This window comes from Peromyscus maniculatus, chromosome 3 (assembly GCF_049852395.1).
Source record: "Peromyscus maniculatus bairdii isolate BWxNUB_F1_BW_parent chromosome 3, HU_Pman_BW_mat_3.1, whole genome shotgun sequence".
Lineage (NCBI taxonomy): Eukaryota > Metazoa > Chordata > Mammalia > Rodentia > Cricetidae > Peromyscus > Peromyscus maniculatus.
Genome location: NC_134854.1, coordinates 38,415,115 through 38,431,734, shown reverse-complemented (window position 1 = coordinate 38,431,734; position 16,620 = coordinate 38,415,115). Strand labels below are relative to the sequence as shown.

General features: G+C 44.9%; 1 protein-coding gene across 7 annotated transcripts in view; it reads right to left on the bottom strand.

Annotated features, from left to right (window-relative positions):
• Positions 1-16,620, bottom strand: part of Gsap (gamma-secretase activating protein) — a 97,931-nt gene that overhangs the window by 18,830 nt on the left and 62,481 nt on the right. For 6 of the 7 annotated variants that reach the window (XM_076565958.1, XM_006991059.4, XM_042272903.2 and 3 more), the window contains 4 exons: positions 12,939-12,992; positions 1,820-1,948; positions 1,082-1,140; positions 433-464 (listed from right to left, as the gene is read on the bottom strand). In XM_076565958.1, coding sequence (XP_076422073.1) covers positions 433-464; positions 1,082-1,140; positions 1,820-1,948; positions 12,939-12,992 — 274 coding nt within the window. The remainder of the gene's footprint in view (positions 1-432; positions 465-1,081; positions 1,141-1,819; positions 1,949-12,938; positions 12,993-16,620) is intronic. The other variant, XM_042272901.2, reaches the window with a different exon arrangement.

Sequence of the window (16,620 nt, the reverse complement as noted above, 5' to 3'; positions counted from 1 at the left end):
AACCACACTGCTCCCCTGGGACCAAGCCCAGGGCACGGCCCAGCATGAACCAAAGGAAGGCACATCCAAGTCAAAGGCTCTATGTGATCAGAGAGCTTCAGAGGCCGCTCAGGCGGAGAGCTGCCAAGTGTGCCCGCGGTACCGCCAGAGGCCATGCTAATTAGATCAGCTCTGAGCGGAGATGTGAGCAAAACCAGAAGGCCAGCACGGAGGGACTCCCTCTGCAAAAACAACTCGGCAGCTGACCTGGAGGTCCTAGTGCCGAGATACACAGGGGCCTGGCTATGTGGTCACTCTCCCAGGGCGATGTTAAAGCTGCTGCTATCCATTACACCCCGTTACACTGCTGCAAGTGATTTTCTTGCCAACCCACTGGTTAGGAAGAACAACATTGCACACAAGACATGGACTTTAGCACAGGTCTTTTCTTACCCAACATCCTCGTTTCCATGTTAGAAATTACCCTGCAAAGAAATTATGTGTTATTTACAAGGGAAACATCATTTAAAAAATGTAGAGCCCAACACCATACAGAGATATCCTCTTTAAAGACTCACAAAACCACTGCAGAAGCTCTTCTCTGCCTACCAGGAAACTAAAAAACTTACATCAGTGTACCAAAAGGCACATTAAGCAATTACAAATCTCAAAGCCCTTTAGTGCCAGCAACGGCAATTATTTAGAAAAATTGCAGCTCTCAGTTATTGGAAATAATGGAGGCAGAAAACGGAACAGCTGCTGGGACGGGCCTCCACTTTCAGCACTCTGGGATGACTCATCTACTCAGAAAACATGCCCTCAAAATAAGAGCAAGCTCCACCAACAACTTAAATCAGCCTGCTATCTATTTTCATCCTCAAAAGTATTCCCTTCTTTACCATTTATCCATCTTATACCATCTTATATCCATCTTATACCACCCATTCCAGGGTGCCAATCTACAGAGGCTTGACCCGGAAGCTTTTCCCACTAGGAACTCTAGCACCCAGTGGTCTGAGGAGACCAAGGACGGCACTCCACCATGGTGTACCACAGAGGCAGCCCACCAGGCTGGCCATAGCTGTCCTTTGATTGTACTGACTTGATTGCATTGTCCAGGATGTTCTTCACGTACGTCGTGGACCTTCTTTTTCCTGTTTTCTAGGGGAGAAAACATGTCAGGAATACAGAAGGTGAAAATTTCATGGATAGCTTTTTTTAATAGCAAGAACAAAAAGCAATGTAGTTAAAGTCTTCAAAAATAATATTATTTCCCATGTAATGAGAACATCTATTGTTTTAAATTAAACTTTGTTCTCAAACAATATAATCACAAGAAACCCTTCATCCTGCCTCTGTTAATGTTCCTATCTGATACAACTATACTACAATGTCAAAATCAGGAATTGGATATTGTATAGTATGTGTCTAGTCCTACGCCATTGTATCATGTGCTGCAGAGCTTTATGTACTATTAAAATACAGAACTATTCCCCAGAGAGCTCCCTGTCAGCCCCTTACAGTCTGTCTCACTGGTTCTTTCTCCCCCAACCTTTAGCACATACTGAGGAACAGCTACATTTTTCTAAATAAACTTTCAGCTGCTCAAGGAATCTAACCGCATCTGAGGCATGTTCCTGTGCTTCTCTTATAGTTGTGCTACGTGCCCCTTCACTTGCCTCACTCCAATTTCTTCCCCAAAGAACAGACAGCAGAAGCTGTCCTGGCTGCCCATTGGGCTGCCATGAGGCAGCGCAGCCTGGTGACAGGAAGAGCACAACCAGCAGGAGCCAGCCTTGTGCTGGCCTCGCTCAGTCTCTAGGGCCAGCTGCGTGCTCACCTCTTCAGAGACCAGGTTGTGCCATTCTCTCCTCACAACGCTGTTGTGGTAGTGTAAGTGAGGCTTCGTGTACTTGATGTACTCGAGGTTGGAGCTCAGCTTTGCCCAGTACCCCTTGAAGCTGTAGACCTGTAGACAGAAAAGCAGGCGCTGAAGTTCATACCGCAATAGTGACCAGCGTGTCTCACTTGCACGCCCGCTGGGTGTTGGCATTTTTGAGCCACTACATCTTTCATAGTACAGCCACACCCCATGAAAATTTGAAAATCCAGAGACTCGGGAGCCTAACCTCTCTTCTTCCTCTCTCCCCATTTACAACAGAGAACTACAGCTCATTTCCCAACGCTAAGGACTTCCTAGTCAGGTTGGGCTCAGCAGGAAGCCTTGCAGTGAGGCATTTCCTCCCCAGAGAGTAATTCTTCTGGCTTGGGTGGTGTCACCACACTATGTCCTGTCAGAAATGTGCCTGGAACTCAGAGCAACTGGAATGGGCTTGCTTCTCTTCTAGGCTTACTCATTCCTAACCTAGTCATCAAAATGATAACATAAACTAATTTCACAATAGTTGTTAAATTCTTCCAAAGAGAATGGGTTGGTATTTAGATCTTTGAATAATTAGTTATTGAAGAATATAATCATCATAGTCACCCTTTAATAATAAAATACTATGCTAATGTATATTAATGTTGAAGAATATAGAGATATATCTGTAGATATGGGAGTCTGGTGACCACCCACTGGGCACATGGGCAGCAGCAGCAGCAGCAGCAGCAGCAGCAGCAGCAGAAGCAGTTTACTAAGTGAATGACACATGCAAGGAACGCAGCGAGCCCGAGCCAGGAGAGGAGTTAGAACCTCAATAGCCAACCCTGCACAAAACACCAGGTCATTCACACAGCATGGGCTTTCTTATGTATGCTGTATCTACCCTGGTAGTAGTGGGCAGCAAGACCTTTTGTGTAGCCTAACAGATGTTGCTTATTGTGGTGACAGACTTAATAGAATCCAAAAAAATAAGAGAACTTATGGTCAATGGGGTCCCACAGACCCCCCTCAAACACAAGCTATTGTCATTGTTATTGGTTACCCTCCAGAACCTAATGGTGACACCCTATTGCTGAAGACACCATACAGTCAAGTCATAGGACATGGATAAATCAAGCCAGCACTGACTCCTGCTGGCTGGTCAAATTATAAGCATATACTTGCTAGCTTTTATAGTGATAGAAGGTGTTATGCATATTACTAGAGGAGAAAAGTTTGTCTGCTGTGGGATAATGCTTTTGTACACTGGATTAATAAAACACTGATTGACCAGTAGCCAAGCAGGAAGTATGGACGGGATAAGCAGACAAGGAGAATTCTGGGAAGAGGAAGGCTGAGTCTGGAGATGCCATCCCACCATCCAGGGAACACGTGGTGACATATAGATTAACAGAAATGGGCTGAGTTTAAATGTAAGAGGTAGTCAGTGGTAGGCCTGAACTAATGGCCAAGCAGTTTTAATTAATATAAGCCTCTGTGAGTTTACTTGGGGGACGCGAGTGGGAGAGGTTTGTCCCAACTGCCAGCCGACCTGCGGGCCGGGACACAAGAAAAGCTCCAGCTACACTTATCAGTGCTACCCAGCTGTGATCTCAGTGAGGCTACAACACATACACACACCCCTCAATACTTGGGGATCATCCAAGAAGAGCGGGGCAGAAAGGCTGTAAGAGCAAAGGGAGAGGAGAATGACTGTAAAGCAATGCTTTCCAGCCAGGACAGGGCCACTGGACACTTGAACTCACAGCGTTTGTGACTGCACAGAACTGCACACACAAGACCTGTGCGAGATCAAACCAGCCAGAATCCCAGCATGGATGGGGAAGGATCTTACAAAATCCCAGGCCTATCTGAAGAGCTATTGCCAATTGATAGCTGCTGGGCGAGGGAGAGTGCCAGTTTGCTTCAGGGATGCAGCCCCTCAGAGACTGCCCACACCCCTGCTGATGAACATACTGGAGTACTGGGCCTTCGGTGGGTTTCAAAGGACCACATGGAGATGGGGCAGAGCAGTGGGGGGCTAATGAGGAGATGGAGGTGGAGATGGGGTGGGTTTAATCGAATTACATGCTTATATTAGCTGGTTTTGTTTGTCAAATTGGCACGCTAGAGTCATTGAGAAGATAGAACCTCAATTAAGAAAATGCCCCCCCCCCATCATCAGCCTGGCCTATCAGCAAGCCGATGAGGCATTTTCCTGATGATTGATGTGAAAGGGCCCAGCCCACCATGAGTGGTGTGGTCCCTGGGCAGGTAGTCTTGGGGTCTATAAGAAATCAAGCAAAGAACCAGGGGAAGCAAACCAGTAAGCAGTGCTCCTCCATGGACTCTTTCGGTTCCTGACTGCAGGTTCCTGCTTTGAGTGTTTGCCGTGCCCTCCCTTCGTGATGGACTACAACTGTACACTGAAATAAACCTTTTCCTCCCAGGCTGCTTTAGCCATAGTGTTTATTGTAAAAACTTAACTAGGACGATGCACGTATGAAACTCTTTGAATAGTAAATTTAAAAAGGAAAAAAATTAAGAATAAATGAGAACTTAAATAAAATATACTTTAATTACACACAAAATGCTCTAATATTACATTAAAATGTGGCTACATGCTATTATTGAAAAGACAACATTGGTTTCATATGGATTTTGGAGTTGCAGTAAGGCAAGTTACATGACACTTTTTTTTTTTTTTTTAAAGATTTATTTTATTTATTATATGTTTGCCTGCAGACCAGAAGAGGGCGCCAGGTCTCATTACAGATGGTTGTGAGCCACCATGTGGTTGCTGGGAATTGAACTCAGGACCTCTGGAAAAGCAGCCAGTGCTCTTAACCGCTGAGCCATCTCTCCAGCCCCACATGACACTTTTATAGTTTATTTAGAAACCAGAAAGGGCCACACAGCCAAGGCCCTTCTCCCAGAGGTAAAAAACTAAGACGTATTTCCAGGGTAGACGGGAATGCCAGGGTCAGGGCCCTCTCCTTAACTTTTCTTCAGGGAAGAATGCAAGGTGACCCTTATTTATAGTAAACCTATCTTAACTATCCTTCTCCCTAGTTAGTAATAATAATAATAATAATTAATAATAATAAAGTCGGACAAGTCCTGCAGACTTATCTCTACTGCCTTATGTTCCCTATGTCCGGCTGTGGAACACTGGAGCCCAAACCAGAAAACTACTTGGTGTTGTGGTGCCATCTAGTGGTCAGTTTGGCTACAGGCACGCCTGCTTTGACACAGCAGTCTACATGGGATTCACCCCAATCTTGCCCAGGAAGAGAACTAGGGTCGCCCTGTTGTGGCTTGTTTAGGCCAAATACTCATGCTGACAGAAGACTGCACTCATACTGCGGCTTCTTTAAAAAAAAAATTCTTCTCTTCACTCAAAAAAAAATTGGGAGGCCAGGAAGATGGCTCAGTGTAAGACTGATGGCCCGAGGCCCGGCCCGAGCCCACGGGTGGAAGGAAAGATCAGCTCCCACAGCCCTCTTCTACCTGCACACCCACACATACGAACCACAGCTCCCACCGTCCTCCTCTCCTGCACACCCACACACACGAACCACAGCTCCACAGCCCTCCTCTCCTGCACACCCACACACACGAACCACAGCTCCCACCGTCCTCCTCTCCTGCACACCCACACAAACAAACCATATACCCAGATCAATACATATATTTTGAAGCTTGTTTTTCTCGTAGTCTTGAGTCAATTGAGAATAACAGAAAAATTGTGGGCAGTGAACAACCTTCAAAAGTGCTAGCATGCCCATGGCAAGATAGTGTGCTTGTGCAAGAATTTTCCCTGGAGCTGTTTATATCTTGCACTAGATATTTACAATAGTTCAAAACCACTGGTTAAAAAGGTGTTGTGTGTCTGTTCTTCTCCACTGAAACACTCCCTCCTAGAGGGAGGACGAAGGCCCAAAGCCCCAGGAAGCTAACAAAACTCCTAAGACTTGAAAAACCCTTTCTGGGTTCCTGATGAAGAGGAGACTTTTCCATGGAGCAGGAGCCCCACTGATGGAGCTGCCCAGGGGTCACCCACGTGCCTGCAGCTGCCCAGGGGTCACCCATGTACCTGCAGCTGCAAGGGGGTCACCCACATGCCTTCACTGCCCAGGGGCCACTCACATACCTGCGCTGCCCAGGGACCATCCAGGGGCCATCCACATACTAGCAGCTGTCCAGGGGTCACCCACATACCTGCGCTGTCCAGGGGCCACTCACATACCTGCATTGCCCAGCGGCCATCCACATGCCTGCAGCTGCCCGGGGGTCACCCACAAACCTGCAGCTGCCTGGGGGTCACTCATGTACCTGCAGCTACCCAGGGGTCACCCACATACCTGTAAGCAACCCCCTTTGCCCATGTTCTTACAGGCAATCCCCATAAACACACTGGTTTACCAAGCTATACTTAGGTAGATATTCTTTAGTCTGTTTGTGATGTCCTATCTGAAGAGAGTGGACATTTGTCCATATCTATCCAAGAAAAGTCACACAACAGAATACAAAGATCTGTATGTTAGACAAAACAAAAATTAAAACTTATACTTAGTAAAAATACTGCTAGTCAAAGGTGCCCTAAATATTTTCATATGAACTGATAGTCTTTTAGACTGGCCTATTATAATCTCCATGTTCTCTTACTGTTGGTAAACACCATCAGCATTTGGTCAGTGGTGCAATGTTTAACCTGCTAACATTCAAAGATGACCGTACACCGAATGGCCTGTTTGGGAGTCTGAGAAACACAGGCCCAGGGACACAGATTTGAGAAAACACAGGCTAAGGATGGCATGTTCAACAACGCTCTTAGTGAGTGAACAGAGACGAGAATATAGATAGTGGGTTTGGATCAGAGACAGGACATTGGAAAGCTGAGAAAAGATAAAATAGCTGTCCACAGTTGGTGATGGATTTCCAGCCTCAGATACCCATTTGAAACACTACCATCTGCCTGAATTTAGAAGCCTTGTGAGTTTTTCAAGTTCCTGGGATGATCCTATAGATCATCATTCTCGGCTGAAAACATGGGTTGAGCATGCAAGCATAGTCCTGCCCCTTACACAGCCCTTGGACTGCATCCCTGAAGGCTGATAAGGCAGCTGTGGAGACTTGTGGTCACTGAGAAACAGGAGATGGCTTAGAAAGAATGCTACGCTCTATCTTCGAGAATCACAGCTTCTAGCTAATGCCAGCATGTTCACTGACCCAGAGAATAAATGAGGCTTTTATTTTACTTTTAATTTTAGATGTCATACTTTGAAGAAAAAGAAAATGGAACCTGCACATGCCCACCCGATCAGCCCAGCTCAGCACCTCACAGGGTGCTTGGGTGTGGCCCGGGCGCTCAACTAACACTTGACCAAAGGGGAATTGGGAGGGCTGCAAATATTGTCGCCATGGAGAATGACAGTGCAAAGTGAAAACCACAAGTCTCAAGATACACATACCAGCTTTGAAAAGAATTCGGTAGAGTCTTGTTTTTGTTTTGAGACAGTGTCTTCAGACCTGGCTGGTCTGAAGCTCCCTTTGTTGACCAGGTGGGCCTCAAACTCACAGATTTCTGCCTCCCAAGTGCTGGGATTAAAGGCATGCACCAGCATGGCTACCTCATAGAAGTCTTTTAAAAATACAAAGCTGAGAAGCAAAGCAATGCCTCAGCAGTCCAGAGGACCCACTGCTCTTGCAGAAAACCTGGGCTTGGTCTCGAGCATGCATATGGGATAACTCAGTACTGCCTGCAACTCCAGTTCCGGGAGACTCAACGGCTCTCCACGGGCACCTGCACACATGAAATGCACACACAAACATGCAGGCACTCACATAAACAAAAATAAATAAATCCTTAAAAGCATGCAAAAATGTTTTGTGAAAAGAAATGTCTATGAGCTTAGATGGTCCTTGGCATCTGGTTTAAGAAGCAATCAGGGTCTCAAGGAATGGCCAAAAAGCATGGTTCCCTGTACAAAGGGAAGTTTAACTTTTTACTTTGGAAGAAAGAAAATTATTTCCATCTCTTCTTCAAAAATATCTTGCTTTGTCTCTTAGGATGCCATAAAACACTCATCGCATGCAGCCCATCACAACAATTAATTAAACAAAGGGCCAGTTACATGAAGGGACTGTTTCCCATTTAGGATTTGGATGGCCAATTGATCCAGAAACAGAACAAAAGGGGCCTGTGGTACTGGCTCATCTGCAGGTCACTGGGGAGTAAACATCTGCCTCTCATTTCTCAAAGACCCTCTGGCTTGGTCCTACTTTTGCTGATTAACCATCATCTTCTTGGGGGAGGAAGCCCACACTGAGAGAACCTGTGTTCCAAGGCTCAGTGAGCAGAGCTAGCGCAGGTCTTCTTAGGATCTACAGTGGATCTAATGTCAGGACTCACTTCTACTGTCCAGAGGGATCCAGCAATGCATTGCCTCCAGCATAGACACAATGCAATAGAAAATGTCTTTGTAGACAGAAGCACAAAAGGCACAATACTTAAACTAAGAGCTTGGTGTAAGAGCATCCTTCCATGTAACAAAAGACTAGAATTCCTGAGGCACACAGCTGTCTTATTCAAGTCTCATGAATATAAATAAGCTTCCTCCTGCTCCAGTATCTGGCAAAAAAAATCCACTTCCTTGACCTGACTGGGTAGTTTTATCAGCCACTCTGTGTTGTTTTTAATAGGCTGGATTTTTTTTAAATGTAATTGATAATTATGGCTATCTATCTCACATTTAGCTTTCTTGGAGCATATGCCCACAGAAAGCCAGTGTTGAGTAAAGTATTTCCCTCCTTGCAATCTTAGAAACTGAACATTATATCTCTAACCAGAAGTACAGGTAAGAGAAGCCCAGCCCAGAGTGGTTGGTAAGAAGGAACAGAAATAATAATCTTCTAGCCTGGGTCTGGCTCTCGGTGTTATAGCTAGGAGGCAGGTGATCCCATCTCTACAGAAATGGCAAAAACCTGTTCCCCAGCCTGAGACTCTGTGAATAATGAAGGATATTTCTCTGTGGCATCATAAAATTATGTTCACAATATTACTGCACTCACTTAACTCATTCTCCCAAGAAGCATGCAATCCAAACTTTGAAAAAATCGGTATTTCCCCCAGAATCAGCCAACACTTCCAACAGTGCTTCGTTTTTTTGCCAAAGCAACAATTCTAAAGAGCTGTTATATTGTGGTTATGCCGATATTTCCAATCACTAACAAATCTTTTACCCCAGTGATGACATGTGTCTGCACTGGGGGCTCCAAGGAAATCAGTGTGTTTTGTGCTTCACCAAGCCGTGAATTCTTCTCTTGCTCTGTCGAGGTAAAGCAGCCTTAAAACACTTTGAATGAAGAAGCATGGAAGCAAAGTTTGGATGGAGAAGAGCCCAGGTGGCAAGCACACTTTCCCAGATGCTCAGGAACCCTGTGTCCTGAGAAACTCACAGCACTCACATCAGAGGCTGGAAGCAAGTGGTGTTTCAAGTCGACTGGTCTCAGTCTCGGGGTCAGGGACTGAGTAACAGGTGAGCAAGTGACTCAATACTCTAAGGACGGGCGAGCAAGTGACTCAATACTCTAAGGACGTCTGGTTTTGGTCCGGGCATCTGGTGCACACTTGCAATCTCAGTCCTCGGGAGGCTGAGGAACAAGTTGAGTATAGGTTACATATCAAGTCTGTCTAAAAAAGGAAGACAGACAACCAGAAATAGGAAGGAAGGAAGAAAAAAAAGGAAGGGAGGGAGGGAGGTGGGTCTGATTTTAAAAGCTGGTGAAAATACCCATTTCCTCTACATGAAGCATGCTCACCCCTTACCCTTACATCTGAGCAAGCTATAGTTTCCTCTTTGGTTTCCTGTGGTTAAATAGTTTTAATGGTTTCTCTTCTCACTATAAAGTCAGGTGCAGTTTTAAACCTTTTACATGGTTGCTGCTTCCCCAGAGCAGCACATAGTTCACCAAGGATCAAAGCCGTTCTTAGGAAGGTCACTTCGACAACAGTTCTTTCAGCACGGACCTTGTTCCCATGTGCCGACTTAAGAGCTTTTTAATATTTTTAAAGTGCATATGTTTGCCTGTATGCATATAGGTATATGAGTACCATGTGCATGCCTGCTGCCTAGAGAGACCAGGAGATGCCAGCCCTTAGAACTGCAGTTACAGACAGTTGTGAGCCACCATAAGGGTGCTGGGTCTGAACCCAGGTCCTCTGCAGGAGCAGCCATAATCTCCACACTGTGCCATCTCTCCAGCCCCTTCCCTACAACATGTTTTATATAATTTTAAAAGATTATTTGGTAAGCCACTTATAAAATGAAGAGGCTTTTTGTCTTTCAGGTGACAATCTTCTTGTAACATGACAGGTGTACCTGCCCTCACATGTCCCCAAGTCATAGTGCTTTCAGCTCCTATAATGAAATATCATCAACCAGGGACTATAAATGACAGACATTCCTCTACATCTTGAAACTGGGCCATCCAAAATCAAGGTGTGAGTAAATCCAATGTCTGCTAAGGGCCCATTTCTTAGACAGTCCTGTCTTCATTGTGACATCATGAGGTAGGAAGAATTGAATTGGGTTTCATGGATCTTTAAAAAACAAACAAACAAAAAAAAAAAAAAAACAATGACCAATCCAAATCATAAGGCCATAGTTGTTAGCTCTTAAAACCATCACACTGGGGGTCAGGACTTCAACACACAAATCTGAGGTGACCCAGCTGGACTGTAGCACTAGATTAAACACTTGTACAGAGCAGAAGGTGGCCATCTTGTCTCACTTTGCCCCCTTGACTACAGTAGGAGAGAGGAAGTATAATCAGAGTACACTTACTATTATTCAATAAGAATATTGTGAGACAATATTAATTGGCTTACAACAAGCCAATGAGGAAAAAAGACAAAAGGGGCTTTCTCATTTCCTCCTTATAATTACTTTTAAAAACACACAAAATTGATAAGGTTACAATAAAACTATTAAACTCCTGAGTCCTTTTGTTCTTAAATTTATGGATATGTATGTGTGGCTCTCCCTGTGTGTGCCACATGTATGTGGGTGCCAACAGAGACCAGAGGAGAGTGCTGGATCCCCTGGAACTGGAGTTGGAGGCCATTGTGAGCCACTTGACATGGGTCTTTTGGAAGAGCAGCAAGTGCTCTCAACTCTGAGTCATTTCTTCAGCCCTTAAATCTTTCTGACCATGTAAATTAACACAACTTTTGTTGAGTTTTAGTTTAGCAAAAAATAAATAAATAAAAGCTATGAAAAAAAAGGCATAGTGTTTTACCATAAGACATTCTTAACTTTTAACCTTAGGGGAATAAACCAAAAGAAAAACTGCACATATAAAAAATACATAAAATATAAAAATTGAAATATTATCTTTAACTGGGTAAAAGGGAAAAAATGTGGTACAATGGATCAAACCCAAGGCCTCAAGTATACTAAGCAATCACCTTACCACTGAGTTAGTTCCCTAGAAAATGTTTGTATCTTATCAAGAGAATTAAATGGCCCAAAGCAGAAGACGATTAAATAAATTCAGACATGCCAGCTCAGGGGAATCATTGCAAATCATTATTTTATGTGACAACATGGAAAGTGTTGATGAATTCATATTTGATCAAATGTGCTAGATTACCACAGCTTCTAATATGTGTGTACCACATACACACACACCTGTGCTGGGGACGGGGACAAAGCAGAGGGAACGGGCAGCTGCTATACTAGAAACTATAGGACTGTGCCTTATGTTTCTTCTACACATTCTCTTCTGGCTGTCATGGGGGTATCGTGTACCTGGAATCCCAGCCACGCAGGAGGCTGAGAGGACAGCAGAAGAGCAGGATAGCTTTCTAGCACCTCAAGGACCCGAGTTCAACTCCAGAGCTGGTTTGTAAGCTCAATGCGTCATGGGTTTGGTAGAATGACGAGTAAAGACACTAGCCATGACGTAACACAGAGCGTGCCCTGTAGCTGCCTGTGAAACATGACTTTTCCCTTCATCTTCCTAGCGAGGAGGCTTTCACAGTGGCTCCACCCTTGCTTCTGGAGACAGCTGCCCAGTCTGTCTTCAAGGGCCTCTGAGGACCAAAAGCTAGACCCACGAAGCCCTCCTCCATCTGTCCTCTCTCTCCACCTTCACACTGTGCCTCCCCAGCTGTCTGGCCCCAAGGACCCAAAAGAATCAACCAGGAATAAAAGGCCTCGGCACAAGGAGCAGACGCTGCTGCCAGAGTCTGAGATTTCCCAGGCTAGGCCAGGCTGTAATTGCTAGAAGCCCAAAGCAACAAAGCGGCTACCGGAGACTGAGCCGGAGACATTTGAAGGAGGAACTACAAATGAAGCAATAACAGCTTCCACCCTGCTCCGCCCCCCCCCCCCCCCCCCGCGTGCCCCCGTTTTAACTATGCGTGTGTTTCTTTTTCCCTATTGTACTCTGAAACCAGTGGATTGCAGGGAGGCCATACAGCAAGCCACTGCCAATCACCTTTGAGGGATGGATAGGCTGCTCTTTGATTTGAGCTACCTGGAAATCAATGTGGTAGTCCCAGCCCAGTGTGTGTGTGTGTGTGTGTGTGTGTGTGTGTGTGTGTGTGTGTGTGAACACTTGAAGGAGGGACTACAAATGAAGCAACCACAGCTTGTGTGTGTGTGTGAGTGTGTGTAAGTATGTGTGAGTGTGAGTATGTGTGTGTGCATGTGTGTGAGTGTGTGTGCATTTGAAGGAGGGACTACAAATGAAGCAACAACAGCGTGTGTGTGTGTGTGTGTGTGCATTTGAAGGAGGAACTACAAATGAAGCAATAACAGCTTCCACCCTCTAAAGATGTTCCAAGAGCTCCTTCAATAAATAAGGCCTTGTGGCAAGTGTTGGTGAGCTCTGGAACTCTCTCTAAGCTTCCGAAAGCCTCCCTCTTCAACAGCGTCCTAAGGGCTGACACACTCTTCACCGCTGCAGGACTCTGGCAAGCCTGCCCTGTGCTGAGCGCCGCAGGCTCTGCCAGGCTGCAATACCTCGGAACCACAACTCTGGGGCAGCAGAGGTCTCCTCAGGCATGACCGCTTCACCCTCTTACCTTCATAAGAGGCAATGGGAGCTCTTCTGTCACAAGCGTTATTCCAGGAATTTCCTAGGGAGGGACATACATACAAGATATCAACCACCCATGCTCTTCCTATGGGAGAAGGGCATACACACAAGATATCAACCACCCCATGTTCTTCCTATGGGAGAGGGGCATACATACAACATATCATCACCCCATGCTCTTCCTATGGGAGAGGGGCATACACACAACATATCATCACCCCATGCTCTTCCTATGCAGGGGGTGCATACACACAACATATCATCACCCCATGCTCTTCCTATGGGAGAGGGGCATACACACAACATATCATCACCCCATGCTCTTCCTATGCAGGGGGTGCATACACACAACATATCATCTACCCTACGCCCAGGCCTCTTCAGGAAGTGTCTTCTGCACAGATGGGAGCCGGGGACAGCTAGCTTCCTGTGCGATAACCTCTACTTTAAATAACTTCCTAGTGTAAAAACAACAGGACACAGTGTGTCTCTTGCCTTTGGAAAAGGAAATGTGCCTTAAATAATAACTGACAGGTTCGCTAAAGGGGAGAGAAGATTGTTGTGAGAAAATATAGAATGCTGTATTTCTAGACATTTCTACTTAAGAACAAATGAGGCAAATTATATTTGAACCATTAAAGTCCTAATTAAATGAAACCATTGCATTATCTGTACACCTTCATCCTCTGTCCTTCTCTCCTTTCACTTCCTCTCTAGAGGGAACCAGAATCAGCGGGACTCTCACACACTGAGGTCCACCATGATCTCAGGACACAAGCACCCCACAAAGAGTTTCTGCACAGTCTAACAGCCACGCTAAAACATGCTCAATTCATGCCAGGAAACCCACACAGCATCCTGCTAACTAGTGAACACTGGACCAAGCTTAGTGGGCTGAGGGTGCTTGAACACCCAATCCCAGGCAAGGGAGATAGAGGCTGGAGGATCAGGAGTTCAATGCCATCCTCAGCTCCATAGTAAGTTTGAGGCCAGCCTTGGCTATATGAAAGCCTGTAGATTAAAAGGGGGTGGGGGTAACTTAAAGGGACAAACTTCCCAAATTGCCCTTACCTCATTGATACTATGAAAAACATATTTGTATGTTAACTACATAGTCTGCCTTTCTGCCAGTCAATTCTAATTTTCTTCCAAATGCAGAATGGTAGGAGAAAACAGCTTAGGAGTGTTTTGTACAAATGTCTAGTTGGAGTTTGGATGGCTGGCCCTTACTGACACACCATTCTTAGGGGAGGAATGTCATCTGTGACGAAAGGCAAACTTTCAGAACGTCTGAGCCTTTGAGTTCCCCGCAGGAACACAGAACATCTGTGTTAAGGGTCTGCATTGCTTCACTGGTCAGCAACAGAGTCACCTCAAAATGGACCTGCAATTCCAGGTTCTGTGACGGTTAATATTGATTCTCAGCTTGGCAGCGTTTAGGTCAGAGGCAGGCGCTTGGGTATGTCTGTGAGGCATTATCTAAATGAGGTGAACTGAGGTGGGAAGAGCATCCCTACGTACAGGGATCATCATTCCTGTGATGTGGGTCCTGAACTGCACAAAGGGTGAATCCAACAGGGCAGGAGTGTTTGCTGGTCTTTATTGCTTGGCTGTGCTGCAGCTGCTGCCAGGATGCTTTCTCCATCATGAAGGACCGTATCCCCAAAACTGTAGGACTGTATCCCCTAAGACTGAAGGACTGTATTCCCTAAAACTGAAGGACTGTATCCCCTAAAACTGAAGGACTGTATTCTCAAAACTGTAGGACTGTATTCCCCAAAACTGTAGGACTGTATCCCCCCAAAACTGAAGGACTGTATTCCCTAAAACTGAAGGACTGTATCCCCTAAGACTGAAGGACTGTATCCCCTAAAACTGTAGGACTGTATCTCCTAAGACTGAAGGACTGTATCCTGTAAAACTGGAGGCAAAATACCTTTCCTCAATGGTTTCTTGTGGCATTATTTTGTTATAACAACTAGAAAAATAACCTATGTAAGTTCTAAGTAGCATTTTAAAAGGAACAACTGTAACATTTTAAAATAACTATAATTATAACACATACTTTAGAATTAGCTATGAGCAAGAACATCCTAATTTCTAGTATCTTACTTACCTGTGTAGAAGTCCATTGAAATGTATAGACTTTGGGTCTGGTTAAGTTCAGTGAGTGGATTTTGTTTTTTCCAAGTCCTTTTTTTTTTTTTTTTTAAAATCATAGTGTTTGTTTTTAAAATCCAATTGTTAGTAGGTGTGGTGTTACACACCTGTGGTCCCAGTAAGAGGCTCATAGGCTAGCCTGAGCTACATAGTGAATTCTTTGTATCAAATTAAAAAAAAAATTCAAGTCAATCTTTCTCTCCACATGTGTGAACTTGCTAGTTCCTACTGTGGAAAGTTTTTAAGGTTGTAGCATTAGGGATGATTGTAGACTATGGAAGGGAAGGGTAAATCTTACATTCGTCATTGCTAAAGATGAATATAAATGCACAGAGCTTTGGGATTAGAGGAGGCCTTTTAACATAACTTATTCTAACCACAAGAAGTGTTAAAGTAACTCGGAAAACCCCAAGATAGGTTTAGTATATAGAGGTTATAACTGTGGGTTTCTCTGCATTTTCTTGTGGAGACATCCAGATGTCATTGTGTATGTGTTTACCAACTCTCCTGTGCCCCAGAGAGCCTTGAGAAATGAGCAGATGAACCACTGCCCACTGGGACGGTGGCCTCACACGACATCCAGCTAGAACACAGCCCAGGGACCACTGGTTCCCACCCTGCCTTTCGACGCTTTAAACAAAGCAGCCGTGGTTAACAAGCAGAGAGCTGAGATGCACATTTCCTGACCCAATGGTGTAAGCTGCAGGCTTCCTGCCCCAGAACCACAGAATCTGCCTATACGTTCATAAGTCATCTAAAAGAAAAACAACAGCGTGGGTGCCTGACCAAGGAGTAAAGAAATCCATTAACTACAATCCGAAAGACAAGCAGAGGAGACCTTAAGGGGTAGGGGAGCTACTCCTGTAGGCATCAAAAATTTAGAAATTAATCAAATTTCACGGGGTATGGTGATACATGCACTTGGCGGGAGAGGCAGAAGGATCAGAAATTTAAGATTTTGAGGCAGGCCAGTCTGGGCAACATGAGCCCATGTCTCAAAACAAAAAGAGGATAAAACAGAAAAAAATTAAATAAATCAAATGCACTTGGATATTTCTTTTTTGTAGTTATATTTCTATTACTACATAGGCCAGGCCAACCTCCAACTCAAGATCTTCCTGCCTCATGAGTAGAATCACAAGCTTGTGCCACACGTCAGTCTCATTATTGACTTTACTGACTGTATCGAGACATACACAAAATACAAACTGAAAAGTGTCACAGTTTACCCTAGTACACATTCCCAATGCCTGTTGCCTAAATTTATTGCTCTAAATTTCCTTTTAATACAGCTCCTGCTCCAGGACCACGCACACTCTTCCACTATCTAACTGAAAGGAGATGAGGCAGAAGCTGCTGGCCATACCACACTGAGCTCACCACACAGCCCTGGTGCATCACTTCCCCTGTGAAGGAAGGAGTCCAGACGGACAGGAAGAACAGCGGGAGAGTAAGCACTTAAGACCTTGACTCATCCTGAAGCTTTGTTACCTAAGTGTCTTCATAAA